A 25,955-nucleotide genomic window follows, 5' to 3' on the forward strand; every position below is an offset into this window, starting at 1 on the left:
CCTCACCTTCACGCGGTGTTGTAGTCTGACGTCCGAGTATAGGCGGTATATTCTTATACAATCCTCAGGCCTACCATCTTTCTGGGGAAGAGGAGTAGTAAACTACTCCTAGCCGGCCGAGAACGTAGCGCAAGGGAACTATTGTCGCTGTCCTCACTGTGCCATAGTCATCCCGTGCTACAGTTGCAACCAAAACTGTGCGGCAGCGTAACCGTTACAGTTTAACCTTTTCACGCAGCTAACACACATCAATGATGGAACATTCGAGTGGGACAAAATCATCATCCGGAGGTAAAATACCCCCTCAATCGGGTCTCCGGGAGGTGCCACTGCCTCGAAACGTATCATCGGAGAAACAAAACATCAATGTTTCACGTTTGCGGCGTGGAACGTCCGCACTCTACTGGACAAGATAAATTCAAATCGACCAGAGAGAAGAACAGCACTGGTCTCTCAGGAACTCCACCGACTAAATATAGATGTTGCCGCTCTTAGCGAAACCCGCTTCGCGGATGAGGGTAGTCTCACTGGGGAGCATTACACCTTCTTTTGGAAAGGTCACCCCGCAACACACAGGAGAATTCATGGCGTAGGCATTGCAATCAAAAACAAAATCGCCACTAAATTAACAGAAGTACCTATTGGTGTCTCCGAACGTCTTATGACCCTAAGGTACCCCATATGAGATAAATCTTAGGGCAACACCATTAGTGCCTACGCTCCCACCCTAGACGCTAAAATTGAGGAAAAGGATAAATTTTACCAAGCCCTACAAAATGCTCTCCAACGAATTCCAAAGCACGAACGAATCATTTTGCTAGGTGACTTTAATGCTCGTATCGGTAGACAACACGAACTATGGCCTGACTTATTGGGAAAACATGGAATAGGAACCGTAAATAGCAATGGTGAACGCTTATTAACAACATGCACAGAGGATAATATATGCATCACCAATACGTGGTTCATGTTGAAGGACAAGTTTAAAGGTACCTGGAAACATCCCAGATCAGGTCACTGGCATCAATTGGACCATGTAATCGTTCGAAGGACGCATCTAAAAGATGTCAGACTCACAAAAGCCAGAATAGATGCCGAATACGGCATCCATCGACTTTTAATTTCAAAAATGAAAATTCAGTTAAAACCCAAACATCCACATTGTAAAAAGCAAAACAACATGACCAGATTGAACGTACGGGGTCTAGAGACAAAAAATACCGCCGACGCACTCCGGGAAGCCACCAAAGAATCACTTCCACCGATAACTTCAATCTCAATCTTGGAAGCTGAACAAGGCTGGACACAATTAAGGGATGCGATTCATAAAACTTGCGAAGCAGTACTGGGAAAGTCTAACAAAAAGAAACAACCAGACTGGTTTAACGAAAATCAACCTCATATACAGACCTTCTTGGAACAAAAGCACAGAGCACATCAAGCAGTCAGTCACTGCAAATCTACACAATCCAAGACTGGTAGACAACTTTAAAGCAGCCAACAACACGCTTCGAAGAAATCTGCGCCAATTAATGGATGATTGGTGGTCACAAAAGGCTAATCAGATTCAAGAGTACGCCACGCATCACGATTATGGTCAATTCTTTGAGGCTGTAAAAGAAGTATACGGTCCAACCAAAAAGGTGAGCTGTCTAATCATGGCACAAAATGGCGAACTTCTAAAAGAGGAAGAGCAAATTAGAAACCGCTGGAAAGAGCACTACAGCCATATCCTTAACCAAGAAAACAACCCCAATATAGAAGCACTAACCACAATACCTCAGTATAACAGCCTCGATGTATTAGATACCCCAATAACAGAACAGGAAATAATGGCATCCATAAAACAGCTTAAAACCAACAAATCAGCTGGCTGTGACGCGATCCCGGCGGAAATCTATAAGTGTGCATGTGTGCAAGTAAAGAACTTATTGGTCATCTTAAGGCTCTCTTGGATGTCATATGGGAAAGCGGAGAGGTATCCCAGGACTTTTGCAACGCGAATATAGTGAATATATTTAAGAACAAAGGAAGTGCATCAGACTGCGGAAATTACCGGAATTTCACTGTGGCTATCGGAGGAAAATTCTTGAAAAGAGTATGTCAAATCACCTTCACTCACATATAGAAAATTCTTCCAGAATCGCAAACGGTTTTCGCACCAACCGTGGCACCGTCGATTCCATATTTTTCCATCCGCCAACTACAGGAAAAGTAAAAGAGCAGCAGTCTAAACTTTATGTTGCATTCATCGATCTAATAAAGCCTTCAGCTCTGTGAACAGAGATGCACTTTGAACCAATTATGAAAAGTTCGGGTACCAACAAATTTCTTACAGTGTGCGAAAGCCTCCATAACAACAACCAGTCAAGAGTGTCATATCATGGATCACTGGAGGCAGTCCCTTCCCAGCTAATACAGGAGTTAGGCAGGAATGTGTCTAAACGCCTCTTCTATTCCAACATATTCATGGTAGCGCTCTCGTTATAGTGGACAGCAAACTGCAGGAGAGGATTAGGCGTAGATACAGATATGACGGCGGTCTGTTTCAACATAAAAAGACTGAGGGCAAAAACACGTACAATAGTCATCCCACAGAACTTCCAATACGCTGATGACTGCGCTCAATTACAAACACTTTACAACAATTACAAGAAATGTTGAACCTACCTGGGCATACGGGGCTTTGGGCCTTAAGCTAAACATCGGCAAAGGAAACCAAAATCATGCACTCCCCGGAAGATCATAGCAATGCTGTAAAATCAGGAAAAGAACTATTGGAATATGTAGATTTTAATTACCTCAGCAGTTTGATTTCGGGAAAAGGCCAATATCGACTCTGAAATTCAGCACAGGATTAGCACCTCAAGAGCATTCTGGAAATTAAAAGACAGGGTTTTCTACAATCATGACTTGAGTATAAAAACAGAAACTGGCAGTGTACCGAGAGCAATTATAATTTAACATGTTATATGGGGGCAGAAACCTGGGTGCCATTACCGCCGACACATGAAGGCGATTAAACAAGTTGCAACAGAGACACCTTAGACAACTCTTAAGAATCCGGTGGTTCCATCATGTCTCAAACGTATCGGTCCTTGAAAAAGCTAACTGCGAGAGTATTGAAGTCATGGTTACAAAATCCCGCTTAAGATGGGCTGGTCACGTATGCAGAATGCAAGAAAACCGCATACCAAAATCTCTGCTTTACGGGGAGCTTGTAGACGGTAAGAAGAGGCCGGGTGGACAACTCAAAAGGTACAAGGACATTTTCCAGGAAAACTTAAAGAGGATTAACATGCAGAAACATTGGGAAGAAGCAGTTCACAATAGAACTCAATGGAGAAGAATTGTAAACTCAGTTAACAGCGACAACCAAAAAGTAAAAAGGCAACAAAGCAATGAGATTTTTGAATGTCCGGAGTGCGGTAGGCAAATAACATCACGTATCGAGCTTTTCAGTCACAGAAAAGCTCATGAAAGAAAACGCCTTGCGTGACCATCTTTTGATGCGTGTCGAATACTCGTCAGCGAGTAATGGCAGTATATATATGTATATACCTCTTTTATGAAACTAAATTTGCTACACATATACTGTGACACAGATTTGTCTTAGCCCTTTTAGTTATCCAAAAGGTAAAAACTGAGTTCAGTAGAGTTTTTCACGTAGAAGCCAGTGGCTAATTAGTTTTTTGACTGAAGTTGTCATTTTCGAAATATGACTCAAATATATGTCTTTATTATTATCTATTATTTAACCAGATAGTTTTGCTTTCCGTCGTGTTTTCTTAATAAACTGCACGGAAAATGAATTTGTGCAGCTTTTAACTAACTTTATTAATCAGAGTTATTGACATTTTTGATGCACTTGTGCAATAATTCTACACACAGAAACTAGCGTGGGATAGGCAATTATTTGATTGTTTTGATTACCCAATTTAATTTGCTCTAAACGCATTAAGTAAAAAGAGATACAACCAGTTTTCGATAAACACATTATTTTGCATTCCAGTGAAAATATAATTAAACTTAATTAAAATACAGTGTCCACCATAAAGTTGGATCCATATAGGTTTAAACAATACACAGTGAATCATTAGAGTTATTGTTAATATTCAGTCAGAGTTATATCAGAATAGAGTATTTATATTTTATATTTTTAGAAAGCTTATAACAATAAGGCAAATGAAATAAAAAAATAAAGAAGGTATCCTATTTAAAAAAAATACATAAGTTTGGGTCATTTTTAAAGAATGACAGCTCCCAGCAAAAATCTAGTTACGCCACTGGATTCTATGTGGAAAACTCTAGGGAACTCGGTTTTCATATATTTTCGATAAGTTATAAGATATCTAAGATATGATCGACTCCCCGAGAAATGCATAACAATTTCAAATTTCTCCTGTATTTTAAAAGGGCTAGGTGTGTGAACCATATTTAGTTTCATAAAAAAGAGCACAGTAATGTGAAAACCGCAATTTCGAATATCTGCTTATAAACGTGAAACCCTGTAAAACACACAAAAATGGGTCATCCTGTACAAAGTACCACAAAATTTAATTTTATATAAGTTGTGGTTTTATGCGTTCTGCAAGCCCAATTGAAGCCTATATCTTTTTATTGTTTGTAGTTATTCTGAAAATAAATCGTTTTATTTTAAGTGGTTTTATTGTTGTATGTACCTACAATAAATTAATAATACAATTGATAAGAAAATCGGTAATACAAGAAAATTAATATTAACATTTAAAAAATAGGTACCTTAAATTGAATTCTGTTTGTCTTTTTTACTTGGGGAAATTATATTGGTTTAAGTCTTTTTACGTACTTAACTTTAAATAAAATAATTTAAGTCAAAGATTTAAGAGAAAATTCATTTGTGTTGCAAATAATTGCATTAATTGCCCAAGTGAACTATGCCAAGTGAACGAAGTAAACCGGTCACACGACATGGCAAGTATATAGGCTTGGTGCATTCTCCGCCGCCGCCGATGCTGCCACCATCGGAGAATATCGTAAACAACTAGTACCTATATACAAATATTACGGGTTTAAATAGCAAGTATACGAAAAATGTATTATATTAATTATTCTAAAAGTGTTAGGAAGTATAATTTGTGAAAATTCTAAAAATAAAAATAAAAAATAAATTTTTTGATATTTTCAGAAGGTCTGTCTACCTTGTATTATAATTTATTATTCCAGTTAAAAAAAAACTTTTTAGAATAAGAGTTCAACTACGGTGGCTTTTGTTGATTTAACTTGTTAATTTCTGCCGATTTTTGCTGTTTGTTTTGTTGTTGTATTTTAAAACTGTTTAGTGTGTGTGTATGTGTTAAAAAATGAACCCAATTAATGACTTGGTTTAGCAATTTATTGGAAACTCCCTTCAGACGGTGGACAGATGAAAATAAAACATCCCTCTTATAAGAGGGATGTTTTGAGGAATGTGTAGTATTGTTTTACAAAAATTATTTTGTTACTTGTGTTTACTATTTTCTAATAAACATGACATTTAGAATAAAGAAGGGTTCACTGATTTCGTAAATATAACAAGATCTTTGCATAAACACGGGGATTCTGCAGAACATTTAAAATGTCAGTTAATGCTAAGAAATTAAAAAAAAATCAAAATACAATAGCCGATGCTTTAGAAAAAAACGTTAGACTCTATAAGCTAATTAAATGACGATATTACTCATAAGTTTGCATCAATATAAAGAACAGAAAAATTGAGCTGATTTACAAAAATTAGTAAGGTTAGTAATATAAATAAGTCAAATTATATAATAATAGCTCCCGTATATATAGCGTTTAACGCCTTGGGAGTAGCAAGGTACAGCTTGCCATACTCGAGCCGTTCGGTATACAAGGAATAAGGTAATGTGGCTAGCACTACGCTTCAACCGCCTATTATTACCTCAGGATTGTGAATCCCAAGTACTCATTTAAGGCTGAGTCGACCTAGGTACCCAAACTATTCTTATTTTAATAAAAATAATCGGCTGATGCAATGCCGGGTGTGGGATTCGAACCCACTACCTTGAGTAGACGAGAGCCTGTACCTCTACGCCACCGGGCACCTTATAAGTCAAATTTATTTTAGTTAATATTGCTTAGTAAACATTAATGTAATAATTGAATAATAATTGAATGGCTCCTGGGTTGTAACCAACAACTTTTTCAATATCGAAATTTCAGTGATAAAAACGAGGAAAAAACGCTATACCCGAGAGGTGTCTCACTACTGGAATTACATATACATTTTCTTGGCAGTCGCTGGCAGTCATTGGCAGTCTTACGGCAGTCACCTATAATAATTACATGACAGTCATAGGCAGTCTTCTTGGCTGTTATTGGCAGTCGCTTGGTAGAAAGATGATATTTTGGCAGTACATGTACATTTTTTACCCAAGTGAGACACCCCTCACCTATACCGAAAATTACAACCTTATTTCACCGAAATCTCTATTTTGAAAAAAATGTCGGTTACAACGTTTTTCGAAGAAGCCATTCAATAATTACAGTGTTCGCCATAAAGTTGGATCCATATGGACGGTTTTTTTATTTATTTTTATGGTATTAGAGTTTAAAAAAAACTTTTTGTGACTATCAATTCTGCTTTAAAAACAACTTAAAATGCACCAAGTCAAAGTTGAAACATTATTTTGTTAGTCACTCACAAAAAGATTTTTTAAAACTCTAATATAAAAAAAAACGTCCATATGGATCCAACTTTATGGTGGACACTGTATTTTAATTAAGTTTAATTATATTTTCACTGGAATGCAAAATAATGTGTTTATCGAAAACTGGTTGTATCTCTTTTTACTTAATGCGTTTTAGCCCAAACTAAAACGAAAATATTATAGGTATTAGCCTTGTTTATATATTCTTAAAGTTGCCCAACCGACTAGACAAAATGTGCTGCCAACTGGAGGACAAATCGTAAACCTTTCGGGGCGGAGTCAAAAATATCGATTATTTTCGTTATTTTCCTCAGAGTAATGTAATAATATAGCCCAGGGTTTCTGCGAACTTTAATAGTGATCAGTTGATTAAGAAATTTAAACGAAACTTTTATTTTATTGTAAATTGTGGATTATTTTTGACTGTTATTTTAAGAATTCTAAACCGTATTAACAAAGAAATTATTATTTCGATATGTTGGTACATTATATTTTATGATAATGCTAATTGCTGTTAATTAATATTTAAAAAAAAGTTACATACCTATTTTAATTTGATTTAATGCAGGTTTATAAAAGAATAATTTCATTCTTAGATTATTTTATTCTAAATTGAGTGCTTTACGAATTTTATGAAATTTTTTTTGAAAACATGAAACTTTTTACATTTTTGATGCCAATTAATTGGCATGGTATTATTGGTATGGAAATTAGCCAAGAAAGAAAAGAATTGGCTATAACTTGTAATTTTTCGAAAAAAACATATTATACCTATATCGCTGAAAAGCTTAAAAAATGGCGCTTTTTATGAAGTCATGGCCAACTATGGTTTCCATTTAAAAAAACACATAATGTTTGTGTCATATGTCAAAAATGACAGGCTTTAGAAAAAAAAACAGAAAATACAAACTCATTAGGTATGTGATTATCTACAACTTTTATCTGAAAAGTTTTTGTCTAAAATACCGTATGATCGAATAAAAACGGCTTCAGCGATGGCTATGAAATGACGATCGATGATATTTCCCATATAATTTTACATAGGTATAAAATGACAGCGATCTTCATTTCATAGCCATCGTTGACGCCGTTTTTATTCGATCATATGGTAGATTATAATGGAATTAGAGACAAAGTTTTAAAATAGCCAAAATTTGTTTTTTTCGAAATATCTAGTAAGCCTTGAATTTCTCCGAAAAATCCGAAAGCCGCATATTTATGACCCCACAAAATTGCAAGTTTTTTCCCATTTAACCGACTCTATCTCCAATAGTTTCCGACATACCCATAGTAGGAAACTCACCCTGTTTAGTATTTAGAAACTAACTATTATTATTATTTGACTAGATTAATTTGATTAATAAAACTCGATTAATTTAATTTAAAATAAATTTGATCAGATTTTTTCTTCCTATATTTTACTACCAGAAAACCAAAATTATATGATAACGCACTTTTCAACTAAGTTGAAGGAAGATAGAGTGTATGTATCACAATACTTAATAGAATTACTACAATTAAAAGAAAAACAAAAAGAAGAAATACCCAAATACATACAATTAATTATTATTATAAATTATTATAAATAATTCACCTACTACTCATCTACAAAATAAACTAATATAATCTCTTATAAAAACACTACACAACTACTTCTTCACTACTTCAACCACTTCTACACTGAAAAAATTATCAAACTTACTAATTAATCAAACAAAAAGAAAAAATAACCAAATTATCCTTTCACCTACTACTTAACTGCAAAATAATAAACTATAAAAACACTACTAAACTATTTTTGGTATTCTACACTAAACATTATGATTAAACTTAATAAAATTAATCTAATTTTACACTACAACCACTACAACTACAAAGAAATAAGAACATTTTTTAAAACTAGAAGACACAGAACCTCGATACGTGCAACCAGTATAATAGATCAAGCCGACAAAGAATATAAAATACTTTAAAAATGTGCATTCAGAAAGAAAAAATATCTCGAAAATTATCTAAACAAACATTTTTTTTTCTTATCAGTGAAAAGCATCGGCCTCGTCGGCCTTGCGAAATTTGTCGGGTATTTACAATGGTCGAATTGTATAATTACCAGCTTTTATAGCATATCTAATAGACAAAAAGTATTTGGTCGATTAGTAAAAAATTGGCACAGTCCGAAAATTACCGATTTTTGTTTTCTCTGTTTTTATTGGTCGCTTCAAAATTCAGAGTAACAAAAAATATTTTCTGTAGTAAAAGACTGTGAAATACGCCCCGCCATCTGGTGCTTTACATCCATAAACGTCTTAGGTTGAGCTACTTTAAAAATTCATATACAAGGGTATTAGTGTATAAATAATAACAAAAAAAATGTTGACAAAATGGTGAATGCGCCAAAAAAAAATTTTGCCTGCAGGGCAATTTAAAAAAAATAACTCTTCACCTAATTACGGTAGTGCACGAGTCGTGAGAGTCTGCCTTTAATAATAAGAATAAAAATATATTTTTTTGTGATGTATTTATATGCATTTTAGTTGATTGTTATTTAAAATTCACATTAAAACATTGCTGAATTCTTTATTTTAAACATTTTACTCTTATTTTAAATTAATAATGTTAATTTAGTGCCCTTTAGAATAATAAAAAAAGTAATAAGGCTAATACCGTATGATCGAATAAAAACGGCGTCAGCGATGGCTATGAAATGAAGATCGCTGTCATTTTAAATGTAAAATTATATCGGAAATGATGGGGAAATGTCATCGATCGTCATTTCCAAGCCAACTGGACGCCATTTTTTTTCGATCATACGGTATTTTTATCTATTTTAAGTAGTTTCTTTTTTTGTTAAGAATTATCATCCATAACAAAACTGATAATTAAACTATACATTTCTAGGAGGAACATCAAACGAAACTTCAATCGAATAGTTCTTTTGAATTAGTTCGTTATTAGTGACACAGCTCTAACATAATTCTAACCTGTCTTTTTGAAGTTGAAGTATGGTTGAAGTGTCATCTGTCAAATCATCTTCAACTTCAAAAGTGCTTGTAATGTTATAAATCCTTTTAAACAAAGCATATAAGAATAATATTGTTTTCAGTAAAATCTTTAATTTATTAATTCATATTATCAATTTACAAAAATGCCTGATCATTTAGGAGACGATATGAGAAAAATTAAAAATGAGCCAGAACAAGAAGAAAAAGAAATAAAGTGTAAGAAATATTAAATGCCTGTGATTATTCGAAACACATTATAATCTTTAATTTTTAGCTCTGGACGAAGGAGATATTGCTCTTCTCAAAACCTATGTAAGTATAATAAAATGTATTTTTTTCTCTGTACTGTTAATTTCTTTTATTATCTCTATAGGGACAGGGCCAGTATACAAAAACTATTAAGACAGTTGAAGATGATATTCAAACCATCATTAAGAGAGTTAATGAACTAACAGGTATTAAAGAATCTGATACAGGACTGGCACCTCCAGCTTTATGGGATTTGGCTGCAGATAAGCAAGTAAGTATATATTTTGTTACCCATTCTCATATAGTATCTTACTATATACCACATTTCTTTTTATAGACACTTCAGAATGAACAACCTCTTCAAGTGGCTAGATGCACCAAAATTATAAATGCTGATACTGATGATCCGAAGTATATTATTAATGTAAAACAGTTTGCAAAGTTTGTAGTTGATTTAGCAGATTCTGTAGCACCGACAGATATTGAGGAAGGCATGCGAGTGGGGTATGTTAGAATTTTTTATTTATATATTTGTCTATACCTAAATCAATTTTAGAGTTGATCGTAACAAGTATCAGATACATATTCCGTTACCACCAAAAATCGACCCAACAGTAACTATGATGCAGGTGAGATATTTTATACTATTTATTTATTGGTGGTGCTTTGTCATTGAAAACATAGGAAATCCCATGCAAATTTGAACTGTCCAAATATTGGCTCCCCTATTAATTTTACAGCTAAGTCATTAATACTTGGGTATTTTCAATGTCTTCCTATGCTGAATACACATGCCAAATTGAACAATTTTGAACAAGCTGATTTTAAATAATTTAAGAAAAACTGCATCTATCTTTAAATTAAACCTGAACAGGTAACACTGCTAAATCTGTCAAATGTCAGAAACATACCTTAAGTTGTCAACCTATGGTTTTATCATTGTCAAATGCAATTTGTTATGCTGTCTGCTACATTATAGTACCTAAGGTTATTGTCCTGAAATGTAATTTTGTAGTTTAAAATTGGTTCGAATGAAGCAAAATCCTAACGTTTAGAAAATACAATTTGACATTGACAAAATTATAGGATTCCTTAGAGGATGTTGGCATTTGGTCAAATTATTACATTTGTTCAAATTTGGCATATGTGTTATAAACCTTTTTACAACTTTGTTGTAAACACAAAACATCCCCCTTTAGAACTTTTTCTTTAATGGCCATAAGCGGGATTAAAAGACCAACCTCCCAAAGCGGTGCCAACGGTCATCAATGGTGTAAAAATTGCGAAAATTTAATCATCTAATTTTGACACAAGGGGTCGCGCTTAACTTTTTTAATTTTAATTCAATATTCATTGCTTTCAAAATATATTATTAGACTTTGTTGTATTTTGTGAATGTGTAAATGTTTTCTTAGTTTAAAGTTGCATTATATTAATTTATAAATTATATTACATACATATTTAAAATTCAAATATTATGACATGTATGTCAGTTGCCGTCTAAAATGTCATCTTGATAACAAAAAGTTAGTTATTGTCAGACATAGTTAAAATCATGTTAAAATTGTTAAAATATTAAAGTTTACAACTTATAATTATTAGATATTTTATATTATTTCAAAAACAAAAACATAATGGTACAGCGTAATGTTGATATGCAGGTCCAAAACAAAAAGTGCCGTTATATTTTTCAGTTTTTGTTGTCAGCCGCGGAAGTTTCAGTGATTTTAGTGTTGTCGGATATTTTTATTTGTGAAATAGAAATATTGCGTTTGGATTGCAAAATTAAAAGAGGAAGTTTTATTGCAATGTAAGTAAGCGTTTGTCCATCTTATATTTTACTTTTTCAGACCTATGACAGATATACATATATGGAAATTTTATAATTCGTTTTATTTAGAAAATGTTAGAAAACAAGCTTGTAATCCTGTAATTGACATAATTGTTATGTAATATCCTAGTATATGAATTTTTAAAGTAGCTCAACCTAAGACGTTTATGGATGTAAAGCACCAGATGGCGGGGCGTATTTCACGGTCTTTTACTACAGAAAAATATTTTTTGTTACTCTGAATTTTGAAGCGACCAATAAAAACAGAGAAAATAAAAATCGATAATTTTCGGACTGTGCCAATTGGTTACTAATCGACCAGATACTTTTTATCTATTAGATATGCTATAAAAGCTGGTAATTATACAATTCGACCATTGTAAATATCCGACAAATTCCGCAAGGCCGACGAGGCCGATGCTTTTCACCGATAAGAAAAAAATGTTTGTTTAGATAATTTTCGAGATATTTTTTCTTTCTGAATGCACATTTTTAAAGTATTTTATATTCTTTGTCCGCTTGATCTATTATACTGGTTGCACGAATCGAAGTTCTGTTTCTTCTAGTTTTAAAAAATGTTGTTATTTCTTTGTAGTTGTAGTGGTTGTAGTGTAGTGTAAAATTAGATTAATTTTATTAAGTTTAATTATAATGTTTAGTGTAGAATACCAGAAATAGTTTAGTAGTGTTTTTATAGTTTATTATTTTGTAGTTAAGTAGTAGGTAAAGGGATAATTTGGTTATTTTATCTTTTTGTTTGATTAATTAGTAAGTTTGATAATTTTTTCAGTGTAGAATACAAGAAGTAGTTGTGTAGTGTTTTTATAAGAGATTATATTAGTTTATTTTGTAGATGAGTAGTAGGTGAAGGTATTTGGGTATTTTTTCTTTTTGTTTTTCTTCTAATTGTAGTAATTCTATTAAGTATTGTGATATCATATAATTTTGGTTTTCTGGTAGAATATACGAAAAAAAAATCTGATCAAATTTATTTTAAATTAAATTAATCGAGACTTATTAATCAAATTAATCTAGTCAAATAATAATAATAGTTAGTTTCTAAATACTATACAGGGTGAGTTTCCTATGATGTTCTCTATGGGTATCTCGGATACTACTGGAGACTGAAGATAGAGAGTCGGTTAAATGGGGAAAGAATTGCAGTTTTGTGGGGTCATAAATATGCGCCTTTCGGATTTTTCGGAGAAGTTCAAGGCTTATTAGATATTTCGAAAAAAACAAATTTTGGCTATTTTAAAAATTGTCTCTAATTCCATTATAATCTACCGTATAATCGAATAAAAACGGCGTCAACGATGGCTTTGAAATGAAGATCGCTGTCATTTTATATGTAAAATTATATGGGAAATATCATCGATCGTCACTTCATAGCCATCGCTGACGCGGTTTTTATTCGATCATACGGTATTTTAGACAAAAAGTTTTCAGATAAAAGTTGTAGATAATCACATACCTAATACGAGTTTGTGTTTTCTGTTTTTTTTTCTAAAGCCTGTCATTTTTGACATATGACACAAACATTATGTTTTTTTTTAAATGGAAACCATAGTTGGCCATGACTGCATAAAAAGCGCCATTTTTTAAGCTTTTCAGCGATATAGGTATACTTAATATGTTTTTTTCGAAAAATTACAAGTTATAGCCAATACTTTTCTTTCTTGGCTAATTTCCATACCAATAATACCGTGCCAATTAGTTGGCATCAAAAATGTAAAAAGTTTTATGTTTTCAAAAAAAAATATCGTAAAATTCGTAAAGCACTTAATTTAGAATAAAATAATCTAAGAATGAAATGAATCTTTTATAAACCTGCATTAAATCAAATTAAAATAGGTATGTAACTTTTTTTTAAATATTAATTAACAGCAATTAGCATTATCATAAATTATTATAAATAATATACCAACATATCGAAATAATAATTTCTTTGTTAATACTGTTTAGAATTCTTAAAATAACAGACAAAAATAATCCACAATTCACAATAAAATAAAAGTTTCATTTAAATTTCTTAATCAGCTGGTCACTATTAAAGTTCGCAGAAACCCGTGGGGCTATATTATTACATTACTCTGAGGAAAATAACGAAAATAATCGATATTTTTGACTCCGCCCCGAAAGGTTTACGATTTGTCCTCCAGTTGGCAGCACATTTTGTCTAGTCGGTTGAACACCTTTAAGAATATATAAACAAAGGTAATATATTCCATTTAAATGTAATATATTACTTTAAAATTAAAAAAATGTAAATTTAAAAAATATATTAAGAATATATACAGTCATTAATTGAAATTTTTAATATGCGAATAAACACGAGAGGCGCTTTATTATTTACTTTCATTTCTTAACATGACAGACGAGGACAGGGGGATGTTTTATGGCTGTAAAATTAACAGGGGCTGCTGAGAGAAATTTGTTGTTGTCAATTTGCTTTTTAAATAAAACAAATATTTCCTAATTTTTAAATATTTAAGATTAACTTTCATTGCTGATATTCTTAGTATTTTATGAAAAAAATAGAATTGGAAAATGTATTTATTTTTCAGGTTGAAGAAAAACCGGATGTTACTTATAGTGATGTGGGAGGTTGCAAAGAACAAATTGAAAAGCTAAGAGAGGTTGTAGAAACACCTCTTTTACATGTATGTATATTTTGCGCTCTTTGATAATTTTGATAATAAATATATCCCATTTTTAGCCGGAAAAATTTGTAAAGCTTGGTATTGAACCTCCAAAGGGTGTTTTACTTTTTGGACCTCCCGGAACTGGAAAAACTCTTTGTGCTCGTGCTGTGGCCAATCGTACTGATGCCTGTTTCATCAGAGTTATTGGATCGGAATTGGTTCAAAAATATGTGGGCGAAGGTAGAATAAAACAATAATTAATACTTAGTAGTAGCTTGATTCTATTAGTAGCTTGATTCTAAATCTTTTCATAAATTAAAAGGTTGTTTTGAACTATATTCTTAGGGTAAAAAGAGAATGTAAATAATTGGTTTTTGATAATATACTGGGTTTCCTAATATTCGGTGGACATAGAATTACTACGTATTTTTGGAATCAGAATAGGTTCATTGGACCCAATTTACCTTTATACAAAAGTGCTTTGTTTTTCCGCTAGAGAGCATCAATAAACACATTTTTTTAGATATTTTAAGAACTGATATTCCTGAAGTGAACTGACTCTGATTTGAGGTGCTTATGTTTTGATAAGCGCTGTTACATTTAACTTTCATAAATTATAAGAACAAGTACAGGAAGAGTAAAAACTACCCTCACCCATACACATAAAATTTATTAGGAATATTTTCCAACTATACACCGACATCTAATTTTTGTTTTTTAAAATGGTCTTCTTAGTATTTACTACATTTTTGTCTCTTGTAAAAAAACGCTCAAAACATCACTTAGTTTTTGAGAAGAAAAAATTTTTGGAGAATTTTTTTCGAAGAGAAAGTAGGCTTACAAAATATACAGAAAGTTTCAATATTCCGTGGACATAGAACAACTATGTATCCCTTGAATCAAGATAAGTTAATTGCACACAATTTAACTCTATACAAAACTGCTTAGTTGCTCCGTTAGAGGGCGTCAATCAAAAATAAACTCGAATGTTAATTAATTTATTTTCTTAAGCTTTTTATAAAGCGCATTGTCAAATATCATTTGTGATACTAACATAAAATTCCATAGTTTCGCTAACTAGATTATTAGTGCATAATACTGGGTGCGTCTCAAAAGTGGCTCACCCCTACCCCTATAACTTTTTTTATTTTTTCAGATAAAAAAAACGATATTTGGTATGTTAGTATATGACATAAATTAGGATGGATTTTGTTTTATATAATATTTAATACAATAATAATAAATATAATTGTTTTTGGTCATTTTCTGTTTCACCGGAAATGACTACAACTTCTGATTTTTAAATGGCACTCTATTCATTTCTACTTTATTTGATACAAAATGACACTTTGAATAGAATGATATACAGGGTGTCCCAGAAATAGGTGCAAATATTTTAACTGGTAGTATAGTTTAACCCAGAAACACGCCTATGAGGTTTTTTTGCGAAAAAAAATGTTGAAAATTTAAAATTTTTCTTGACATGTTTCAGGAAATTTGAAAAAACTTTTTAGTGCCACTTGTTTATGCACCTGAGATTTCTCTACGGTGTATCTAAACATTGCGGTGTTGCAACCTCCTATGTTATCCACATTCTACATGGTTCTACATTTATAAATTCATAGATAAATTTCTACTCAAAAAATTAGGAATGTTAAATTTAATCTTTTATCAGTGCTAAAAAAACATTAATTATTTTTAGTACTTACCCTTTCAATAAAAACTTAACAAAAATCACCGAAAATTAACTAAAACATTACGTTTATGACGTTTACGAAAATCTTTGTTATGCTGCAAAATAACTTTATTTTGGAATAAATTTAATAAAATGATTCATCATATAATCTATAAAATGAATAACTTTGAATTTTGACCGTTTATTTTTTACCAACACGGCAAATATAAAATCCTTATGTCAAAAAAGTTACTGATATTCTTTAAATTGAGTGCCTGAATGAATCAGATAGGTAACTCTCTTTACTTTCGTGAAATAGAAAAGGAAAATAATAAAACAAGTGACAGTTCTTACTCTTCTTGCAAAAATCAACACGAAATGTCATAATTGTCAAAAGTAAAATATCATCAGCTTTTGACATTTCTAATTATCAGACCAATGCCGTCTCTAATAGAACAGCCTCGGAGCTAGATTTATGACGTCACGCTAGTTAGATACTACGGATTAATAAATATGTTGTAGAATACATGGAAAACATAAATATTCCTCGTATTTTTGGTTATACTAAAACGTTTTTTTAAACCAATAAAAATAATGAAAAACCAAATGAAAACAGCGTTTTTATAATAATAATCAGCGTTTTTCCCGAACCTAAATCCCAAGAAAATCAAAATTTTTAGAATAATTTTACATATAAAATGACAGCGATCATTTCATAGCCATCACTGACGCCTTTTTTTCTATGATATTGTATTATTTGCAAATATAATTTTTCGAACATTGATACTTGCAAAATATACATATAAATTTTGTGAATGCAAATAATAATACATTACTATTAGTAGATATTGAATGTTTTTTTGTTAAATTAGATCGATTTTCAAACCACAAAATTTAAAATATATTTTACATTTTACCCATTATCTTATATACCTATTCATTATTTGTATATTGCAAAACATTTGCTGCATTTGTATGGTTCATAGTTTATTTATTTATTACTATAAATAGGTATATATATTGTATTTATTAACTGTACATTATGTATATTTCATAGAAACTATGTATATCATTTTTAAAATACAAACCAAAAATACGAGGAATAATTATGTTTTCCATGTATTCTAGAACATATTTATTAATCTGTAGTATCTAACTAGCGTGACGTCATAAATCTCGCTCCGAGGCTGTTCTATTAGAGGCGGCATTGCGTCAGCATGGCTGCAAGTTGCTAACCTAATAAAATTAAACTAGAAAAGCCCGCGGGAACAAACCATTCGAGGTGAACAAAATGGATCGAGGAACGTGGATAGATATAACATTCCTTCAGGATAGACTAACCTGGTATACAGACGGGTCAAAGACCGCTGAAGGAACAGGAGCTGGAGTATTTGGGGAAAGACCAAGGGCAAGCTTATCCTTTTCCTTGGGTAAATACTCAACCGTATTCCAGACAGAAATCTTCGCCATTCTACAATGTGCAAGAGAAAACAGAAGAAGAAGAGCTTATTCAGGTAAGCTCATCAATATATGCTCAGACAGTCAGGCGGCACTTGGGGCGCTTATGAACTCAAAAGTATCGTCGAGACTCGTCTGGGAATGCCTGGGTGAACTGGGAGCTCTGGCACGAAGGAACAGAATTAAATTATTCTGGGTGCCGGGCCACAGCGGCATCCAAGGCAACGAAAAAGCCGATGAGCTAGCTAGGCAGGGATCATCGGCATCCTATCTTGGTCCAGAGCCAGTACTGGGAATACCCAAATGTATGGCCCGTAGTGCACTCTGGATCAAGGAAAACCACAATGTCCACTGGAGAAACAGACAGGGGCACAGGCACAGCAAGGCTTTTATCCAAGGACCTAGCTCTAAAACCGCAAAAGAACTGCTAATGCTTAGCAGGAATAAAGTGCGGATTACAACAGGCCCCTTGACAGGACACATGGCTGTCAAGTATTATCTGAACAAGCTCAACCTGTATCAAGGAAGTCTTTGCTGCAGACTCTGCGATAAAGATCCTGAAACAGCGGAGCACATAATATGTCATTGCGAGGCTCTAGATCGCAAGCGACACTCTTTATTTGGGAAAGCTAGGCTAGAACCGGAGGAACTATGTTCCCATCCTATCAAGGACCTGCATAAGCTAGTGCAGGGCACAGGGATAGGAGAATGGGTGCAGATATAGAAGGGGGACAAACACAATAGGCCTCACAGGTCGCAGTGTTTCCGGCAGAGGACGGCCCCTTGTTATGGAAAAAAAAGCAGCACAGTGAAGTGTATTTTAGTTAAGTGTGTATCGAAAAAGAGAATTGTCACAGTTACATGGATCTGTCATAAGTATATCTTTTTTAATGTTGGGTAAGTTTTTTAATTTAACTTTTTTAACATTTAAACATTTAACTTTTAATTTATTTTATGTAATAATATCACAATCTTAAAAATGTAATGCGTTTTTGCAAATTCCTCAGGTGTTGTGATTTGATGACTTATTTTTAAACATATACTTTCTTGTCAATATGGCAACACATGCGTCAAATTACGTGAAATTCGGGCTTGATCCGGGAAATTGGATGTAGTTGGTGATATCTGCCGGCGCTTCTCAAAATGTTGCGATTATTCTTTTAAATTTTCAAAGTTAAATAACTCGGTTATTTTCAATTTATTTTAAAAATGGTAAAGCTTAAAATATTTGCACTCATTTCTGGGACACCCTGTACATCATATGTCAACTTTTGACATTTTTGCGTATGGTTTACTTCAAATTGTAACATGCGCTTGATAACGACAACTTGACTCGAAATACCAAGTGTGTGATACCAAATTATTATTAAAAAATGCTTTTTCCAAAAATGCTTATGAGCCACCCTTTTTTCATTTGAAAAAATTGAGGAATTATTTCAAATGCGATTTGGGTATCTTTTAACCAGCCAGATCAAGACACGAAAAACAATAGACGACCAAAACTATTTTTTCAAGGCCTTGATTAAAAATTAGTGTTTTTAACACAGCCACGGGACTCTAGATTGAAATTTAAAATACGATTTAGGTTTTTTAAAGCGAAAATGTCAAAAGTTCACATATAATATGTCATTCTATTCAGAGTGTCATTTTCTATTGAATAAAGTAAAAGAATTCCAATGATGCCATTTAAAAATCAAAAGTTGTAGTCATTTCCGATGAAATAGTAAGTGACCAAAAATAATTGAATGCGTCAATCAATCTTAATTTATCTCATATACTAACATACCAAATCTCGTTTTTTTATCTGAAAATATAAAAAAAGTTATAGGGGTGATCCACTTCCGAGACGCACCCGGTAGACTTTATGCACTTACATAGCTTGATGTAACAAGAAACATTTTTTGGAAGTCAGCTTAGGAAATTTTTTCTTTCCTCAATAAGTATATGCAGTGGTGTTTTTTTACAAGAGACAAAAAATGTAAATTTTAGAAGGACCATTTTACAAGAAAAAAAATCGGTCGTTGATGGGGTTGAAAAATATTTATACTAAAATTTAAGTAGGGGTGAAACCGCTACCCCTTTCACCCTTCCCGTACTTTTTCTTGATTTAAAGTTTGATGCTCTCTAATGGAGAAACAAAGCACTTTTGTATAGAGGTAAATTGTGTCCAATGAACATACTTTGATTCCAGAAATACGTATTAGTTCTATGTCCACGGAATATTGGGACACCCTGTATAAATAATATGCATTTAATAATTTTACTTAAAAGTATACGCGATAAAAATTTGTATTTTCTTGTTCTTCAACTAGCCTGAATAAGGCCCTTATTAAAAGTGGGCTGAACGTTGAGAACACTAGCCAAATTCAGAAGATGTTCTGCTTTTATACCTTTTATATCTTTGTATTTTAGGCGCGAGAATGGTTAGAGAGCTGTTCGAGATGGCAAGATCTAAGAAAGCGTGCTTAATATTTTTCGATGAAATCGATGCCATCGGAGGTGCTCGTTTCGACGATGGCGCAGGGGGCGATAATGAGGTCCATTGAATAAACTGTATTTTGTTTAATTACTATATAATTTATCTTGTAGGTTCAACGTACTATGTTGGAACTTATTAATCAATTAGACGGATTTGATCCAAGAGGCAACATTAAAGTATTGATGGCTACTAATAGACCCGACACATTGGATCCCGCACTAATGAGGCCGGGAAGGTTGGATAGGAAGGTGGAATTTGGATTACCTGATTTAGAGGGAAGGAGTCATATTTTTAAAATTCACGCTAGATCCATGAGCGTTGAAAGGGATATTCGATTCGAGTTATTGGCTAGGTAAGTATTTGTATTAAGTAGCGATGAGCAACAATCGCAATCGCGTTTCGATTCGATTGCCTCTCATAGGAACCTGCGACTATGATTTCTTTTATTTGCGAGTTTCAATTTAGGCAACCAATATTACTATACATAGTTAATAACTAGGACCGTGATAACCTTCTTTCTGCGAGTTTGAATTTTGTTGGATTTTGTTGCGAATGTAATTTTGTGGTCCATTGGAGCAATTTATAGTAAACTGCGATTTAATTTTTTCTCTGATTTTATTTATTTATAAAGAAGGTATTATTTTCTATGGCCAAGATCATAATATACCGGGTGTTTCTTAAGAGTTGTTTGCCCCTATAACTTTTATTTTCTTCTGATAAATAAACGCGATTTGGTATGTTAGCATATGATATAAATTAGGATTGATTGTTAGGATTGATACGTTGTGAGTTATATTTTGTTATTGTATAACTAAACTCACCAGCAAAAAAAACCGGTCACTAAAAACTAGTCCCAATTTCAAAGTTGGATTTCTCGCGAACCACTCATTAGATTTTGATGTTTTTTTTTTAAATTGTAAATTAATTCTTTCTTAACGGATCCTACGTCAGAAATTTTTATTCACAATTTATTTTGAGCATATACAGGGCACAACAATAAGACGAAGTTTTTTGTCCGAACTTTGTAACACCCTGTAGGGTGTAGCAGCTGTAGTAGCTATTGTCAAATCAAATCGCATTGTAGCCTCATCTTTTGTGAACATTTTATTTTTTTAATCACATTATCTCTGTTTGTATTGGAGATACGCTGCTTTAAAACGAACGTTGCTTACCGAACAGTAGTCCAGGATGCCTGGAATCGGTATATGGAAACGGGAAATTTCACCAAGCGAGTGGGTTCCTGAAGAAAACGGAAGAAAAATGCAATTAACGACCGCTTTATTGTCCTGAATACTTTACGAAATCGTAGAATTACAGCGTTTCAGAATCAACATCTGCTACAAGCCGTGCGTAAAACTCAAGTCAGTGAGGGAACAATCCGACGAAGACTAAAAGAAAACAGCTTGTCTGCAAGGAGGCCTGCCTCAGGACCCCAACTACTCCCAAGACATCGTCGAGCACGTCTTCAGTTTGCGTGTTTACATTGAATTGGGATATTGAGCAATGGACTAAATCTTTTTTCGAGGCGTTTGTTTTTTAAAGCAGCGTAGCTCCAATCCAAACGGAGATAATATCGTGATTAAAAAAATAAAATGCTCACAAAAGATAAGGCTACAATGTGATTTGATTTAGCAATAGCTACTACAGCTGCTGCATCCTACAAAGTGTTACAAAGTTCGAGCAAAAAACTTCGTCTTATTGTTGTGCCCTGTATATGCTCAAAATAAATTGTGAATAAAAATTTCTGACGTAGCATCCGTTAAGAAAGAATCAATTTACAATTTAAAAAAAATCATCAAAATCTAATGAGTGGTTCGCGAGAAATCCAACTTTGAAATTGGGACTAGTATTTGGTGGCCGTTTTTTTTGGCGATGAGTGTATGTGTGTAGATTTGCATTTTATAAATATGATATGTGGACAAACTGATGAAGACCAGATTGTGGTTAAAACGTTTTTGCAACTAAATTATTGGAAAAATATAATATGACAGATGTGATGAGATGTGACATAGATATAATATAGAATATGACATATTGTCTATTATTTAAACTGAACTGCATTCCCAAGAATCTCTGCATAATTTATGAAATATAACAGTTGAAGAAATTAAGCTAAATTGAGCTATTAATAAATATATATAATTCATATCATAAAAACTTTTAGTCACGTGATTAAGCTTGACCGGCACAGCGTTGCCTACTTTTACATATTTTCATTTAATCAAAATATTTGAGGAAACAAAAATAATTGAATTATAAATATATAAACAGTTATTATGTACATCAACAAAACTCACCTTCTTAACAGCATTTAGGGTACATGAAGAGCCATTACTACCGCTTTCCCGTTCAAAATATTCTAATAAAGTTGCGATGAGTTTTTTACGGCTATTAAGCTATCTTGTACACTTCGCACTAAAAGAGGTTCTTTAGAAGGTTTCTTTTTAAAGAACAATGTTCGACTGCAAGGTCTGCTAATGAACATTTTTAAGCTTAAATATCACAACACTATTTATTTGAAGCAAAAACTCGTAATACAAAACCAAACAAAACTAAAGTGTCAAATCGAATGACAGTGTCGGGAAATAAATAAATAAATGTGACAACTTGACATTTTTTACAGCAGAGCTACTACCTAAATCCTCAGCAGGAAATGTAAATTCCAGTTAGTCAGCCCTGCGCCAAATACGTCCATGGTTGGCAACAATGAATTTAAAAATTTGCGCCCTCGATTACGTAACTAAAAGTTTAATTGGTATCAAATATATATTATCATTAAGCCATTGAATTATAATGCCAGGTAAATATTTATTAGTGCTATCTATTAAACTGATATTACTTTCAGATTATGTCCAAATTCTACCGGCGCCGAAATCCGATCGGTATGCACTGAGGCTGGGATGTTTGCGATCCGAGCAAGGAGGAAAGTAGCTACAGAAAAAGACTTCCTTGAAGCTGTTAATAAAGTAATCAAATCCTATGCTAAATTCTCTGCTACACCGAGATATATGACTTACAATTAGGAATTTTTTGCACACCGTTCTATAGTTAATAAAATAAATTTAAACCAACAGTACTCAGTCTATAATGCTAACGTTTTTATTTCAAAATAAATTTATAATTTATATTCGATGCATTTTTATTTAACTTTTATGTTCTATAGTACATTATACAGGGTCTCAAAAAAATAGTCTCTAATAAAATATAAATCTAACTTTGGTGAGTGATTCTACAGATAAAAATAAAACAAAAAGTTCCTATGAACATATGCCCTGAAATACTTCCCGAAGAAATTACAGCCCTCCAAAAGTTAAATAAAAATTATATATTTTGTTTATTTTTAAGAATATTGGTAAACCGTTTTTCTTGAAATTTGGTACACTTACACATTTTAATGCGAAAGCGAATGACGATGGTGTAAAATTCCGTAACAGCCCTGAAAGGGTATATTCCATTAGGGTAGAGAGTACTGCTGGTGGTACTTCTTCTATCCTTATAGTTACAGTAATTTCAATAAATGATATAAAAAGGTAGAACTCTTTTATGTAAAACAGGTGCTCTTCGTTTTCTCTCTCGCTCAACGGTTTTGAAGATATTTGCGTTTAAAGGTTGCGATGCATCATTTTTAGCATTAGCAAAATCAGGGGATTAATTTATTTAAAATTTCTTTACATTTTATCATTTCACTGATACTAAATTGATGCATCGTAATCTTTGAACGCCTTCCGTATCCAAACCGTTTACATTTTCGAACTAAACGAAGAGTACCGTAAACCGGGGCTACTTCGGACAGCACGGCTAAATTCGGACAACGGGTCCTTGAAAGGGAAAAAAATTGAGGAGGGTAGCGAAATCATCAAAGCGGCCGCGTATGGACAGGAACATGTTTAAAACAGTTGCCCTCAGACGTTTCTTAAGTACCAAGTGTTTTGCGGGCCCGGCGTATAAAAGTATGCAATTTTTGTTGTTTTTTTTTAAGTGGAAAAAGTAGCTGGCGTACAACTAAACCTATTATTCATAAAGTCGTACTTTTTCCAGTATTCAGTAGGTATATTATCTGAAAATGTTTTATGTAATTTGAAGATTTTTAATCGTTCAATTTTTTTTCCAGATGGTCGTAAGAAAAAAAATCATATTTTGAAGGCTAACTTCGGACATGGTTCGAAGTTACAAAAAGCAACTGGGGAGTCGCCCCTACAAAAAGTTATTCACCAGAGAGGTTACAGCAAGCAGTAGAAGATGTCAAAGCCAAGCGAAAAACCTTAAGAGAGGCGGCCGAGTATTATATGATTCCCAAATCCACAATTGGGGATAATACTAAGGGGATTCATGATAAGAATCCAGGATGTCTTAAATAATGTTTGAAGTTATTAATTTTTTGAGTTTTTATTAAAAAATGAACTTGATTTTTTTTTTAAACTTATATTTTTGTCAAGCCCACCTATGTACAACTTTGTTACCCCACCTATGGGGATAACTTCGGACCCTTTTCAAACAAAAAAATGTATACGTTAGAAAAAGAAAATTTAACATATTTTTTTAGTTAGACATAGGGGAAGGATGTAGTAACCCACACAAAAAATATTGGTTGAATTTGAACACACTTAGGTCAAGAAACTTACAACAAACCTCAAAAACTGTCCGAAGTAGCCCCGTTTTACGGTACCTGTTTTACGTAAAAAAGTTCTGGCTTTTCTATATCATTTGTTGAAATTACTGTAACTTTAATGGTAAAAGAAGTACCACCATTAGTACTCTCTACTCTAATGGAAAGTACCCTTTCAGGGCTTTTACTGATTTTTTCACAATCGCCATTTGCTTTGGCATTAAAATGTGTGTAAGAGTACTAAATTTCAGAAAAAATCGTTTACCGATGTTCTTAAAAATAAACAAAATATATTATTTTTATTCAGCCTTTCAAGGGCTGTAACTTCTTCAGGTAGTATTTTAGAGCATATGTTTATAGAAACTTTTTGTTTTATTTTTATCTGCCTCACCCACCAAAGTTAGTGTATCTACACTATTTGTGACAAAATTAAGGAAAAACACGAGACGTATCGATGGAGATTATTCAACAGTTTAAAACTGGAAAGTAAAGTCCTTATAATAATACTTTTATTGTCCACTATTCTAATAAAAAACATGCATTCCTTTTAAAACCCCTGATTTATTTACCTTACTTACTGTGATTATTACTCACTGACGAGTAGACACGCATCAGAAGTTGGTGACGCAGAGCGTTTTCTTTCATGAACTTTTCTGTGACTGAAAAGCCCGATACGTGTTATCTCTCTTCCGCACTCTGGACATTTAAAAATCATTACTTTGTTGCCTCTTAACTTTTAGTTGTTATTAAGATTATTATTATTTAGATCAGATTATTAAGAATATTATATTCCTATTAAACATGTGCCATGTCTCGTGGGGAGATTCCTCAGGTAAAAATAAGATGTATTTTTCATATCTACATGGGTCCGATTCTGCTTTGTTTCGTACCTACAGGTGGTTTAAAGTCTTCATTTTTTTTCAATTTATTGTAATTTTCTTCCAAGTGTTTTTAGCGATTCAAACAAAATTTAGAAGGTAACAAAAGTTACTCTGAATGCTACATATTTTGACGCTAAAAGAAGTGTCGTCAGATTGACCAGGGACGTGCATATTGGTTATTACTGGCATATTTTTCTCTAAAAACATGTGCGCCACTGACTTTTTTTCTAAATTATTAGCAAAATTATGTACGCCGTAGGCCATTTAATGTCAATTACAAGTTGTTTCTTGATATTTTGTCCATTTCGTTCTCCTCGATGAGATAAACGAAAAATTTTACTAATCACAATATAACGATATGGATGTTTGTGGATCCTGTAACTTTAAAAGTATGCACTTCCATACCCATGTTTATAGGAACTTTTTTCATATTTTTTGAT

The 25,955-nt window shown here is 32.8% G+C and overlaps 1 protein-coding gene across 1 annotated transcript; it reads left to right on the forward strand.

The window, feature by feature from the left end:
- The first annotated feature begins 9,680 nt into the window (after positions 1 to 9,680).
- Positions 9,681 to 23,155, forward strand: LOC115885825 (26S proteasome regulatory subunit 7). Its single transcript, XM_030904852.1, has 10 exons — positions 9,681 to 9,907; positions 9,966 to 10,003; positions 10,065 to 10,211; positions 10,278 to 10,444; positions 10,497 to 10,569; positions 14,339 to 14,434; positions 14,491 to 14,656; positions 19,962 to 20,086; positions 20,139 to 20,380; positions 22,874 to 23,155. The coding sequence occupies exons 1-10, from the start codon at positions 9,835 to 9,837 to the stop codon at positions 23,049 to 23,051; spliced, it is 1,305 nt and encodes a 434-aa protein (XP_030760712.1). The 5' UTR covers positions 9,681 to 9,834; the 3' UTR covers positions 23,052 to 23,155.
- The last annotated feature ends 2,800 nt before the right edge of the window (positions 23,156 to 25,955 follow it).

The sequence above is a fragment of the Sitophilus oryzae genome, unplaced genomic scaffold (genome assembly GCF_002938485.1).
Source record: "Sitophilus oryzae breed Bouriz unplaced genomic scaffold, Soryzae_2.0 scaffold_41_pilon_pilon, whole genome shotgun sequence".
NCBI classification, from domain to species: domain Eukaryota; kingdom Metazoa; phylum Arthropoda; class Insecta; order Coleoptera; family Curculionidae; genus Sitophilus; species Sitophilus oryzae.

Bases quoted from the DNA above. Each gene is read 5' to 3' on its own strand.
- LOC115885825 (XM_030904852.1), top strand. From the start codon at position 9,835: ATGCCTGATCATTTAGGAGACGATATGAGAAAAATTAAAAATGAGCCA. The intron at 10,004-10,064 runs GTAAGTATAATA...TTATCTCTATAG, and splicing joins TTGCTCTTCTCAAAACCTAT to GGACAGGGCCAGTATACAAA. The intron at 10,570-14,338 runs GTGAGATATTTT...TTTATTTTTCAG, and splicing joins CAACAGTAACTATGATGCAG to GTTGAAGAAAAACCGGATGT.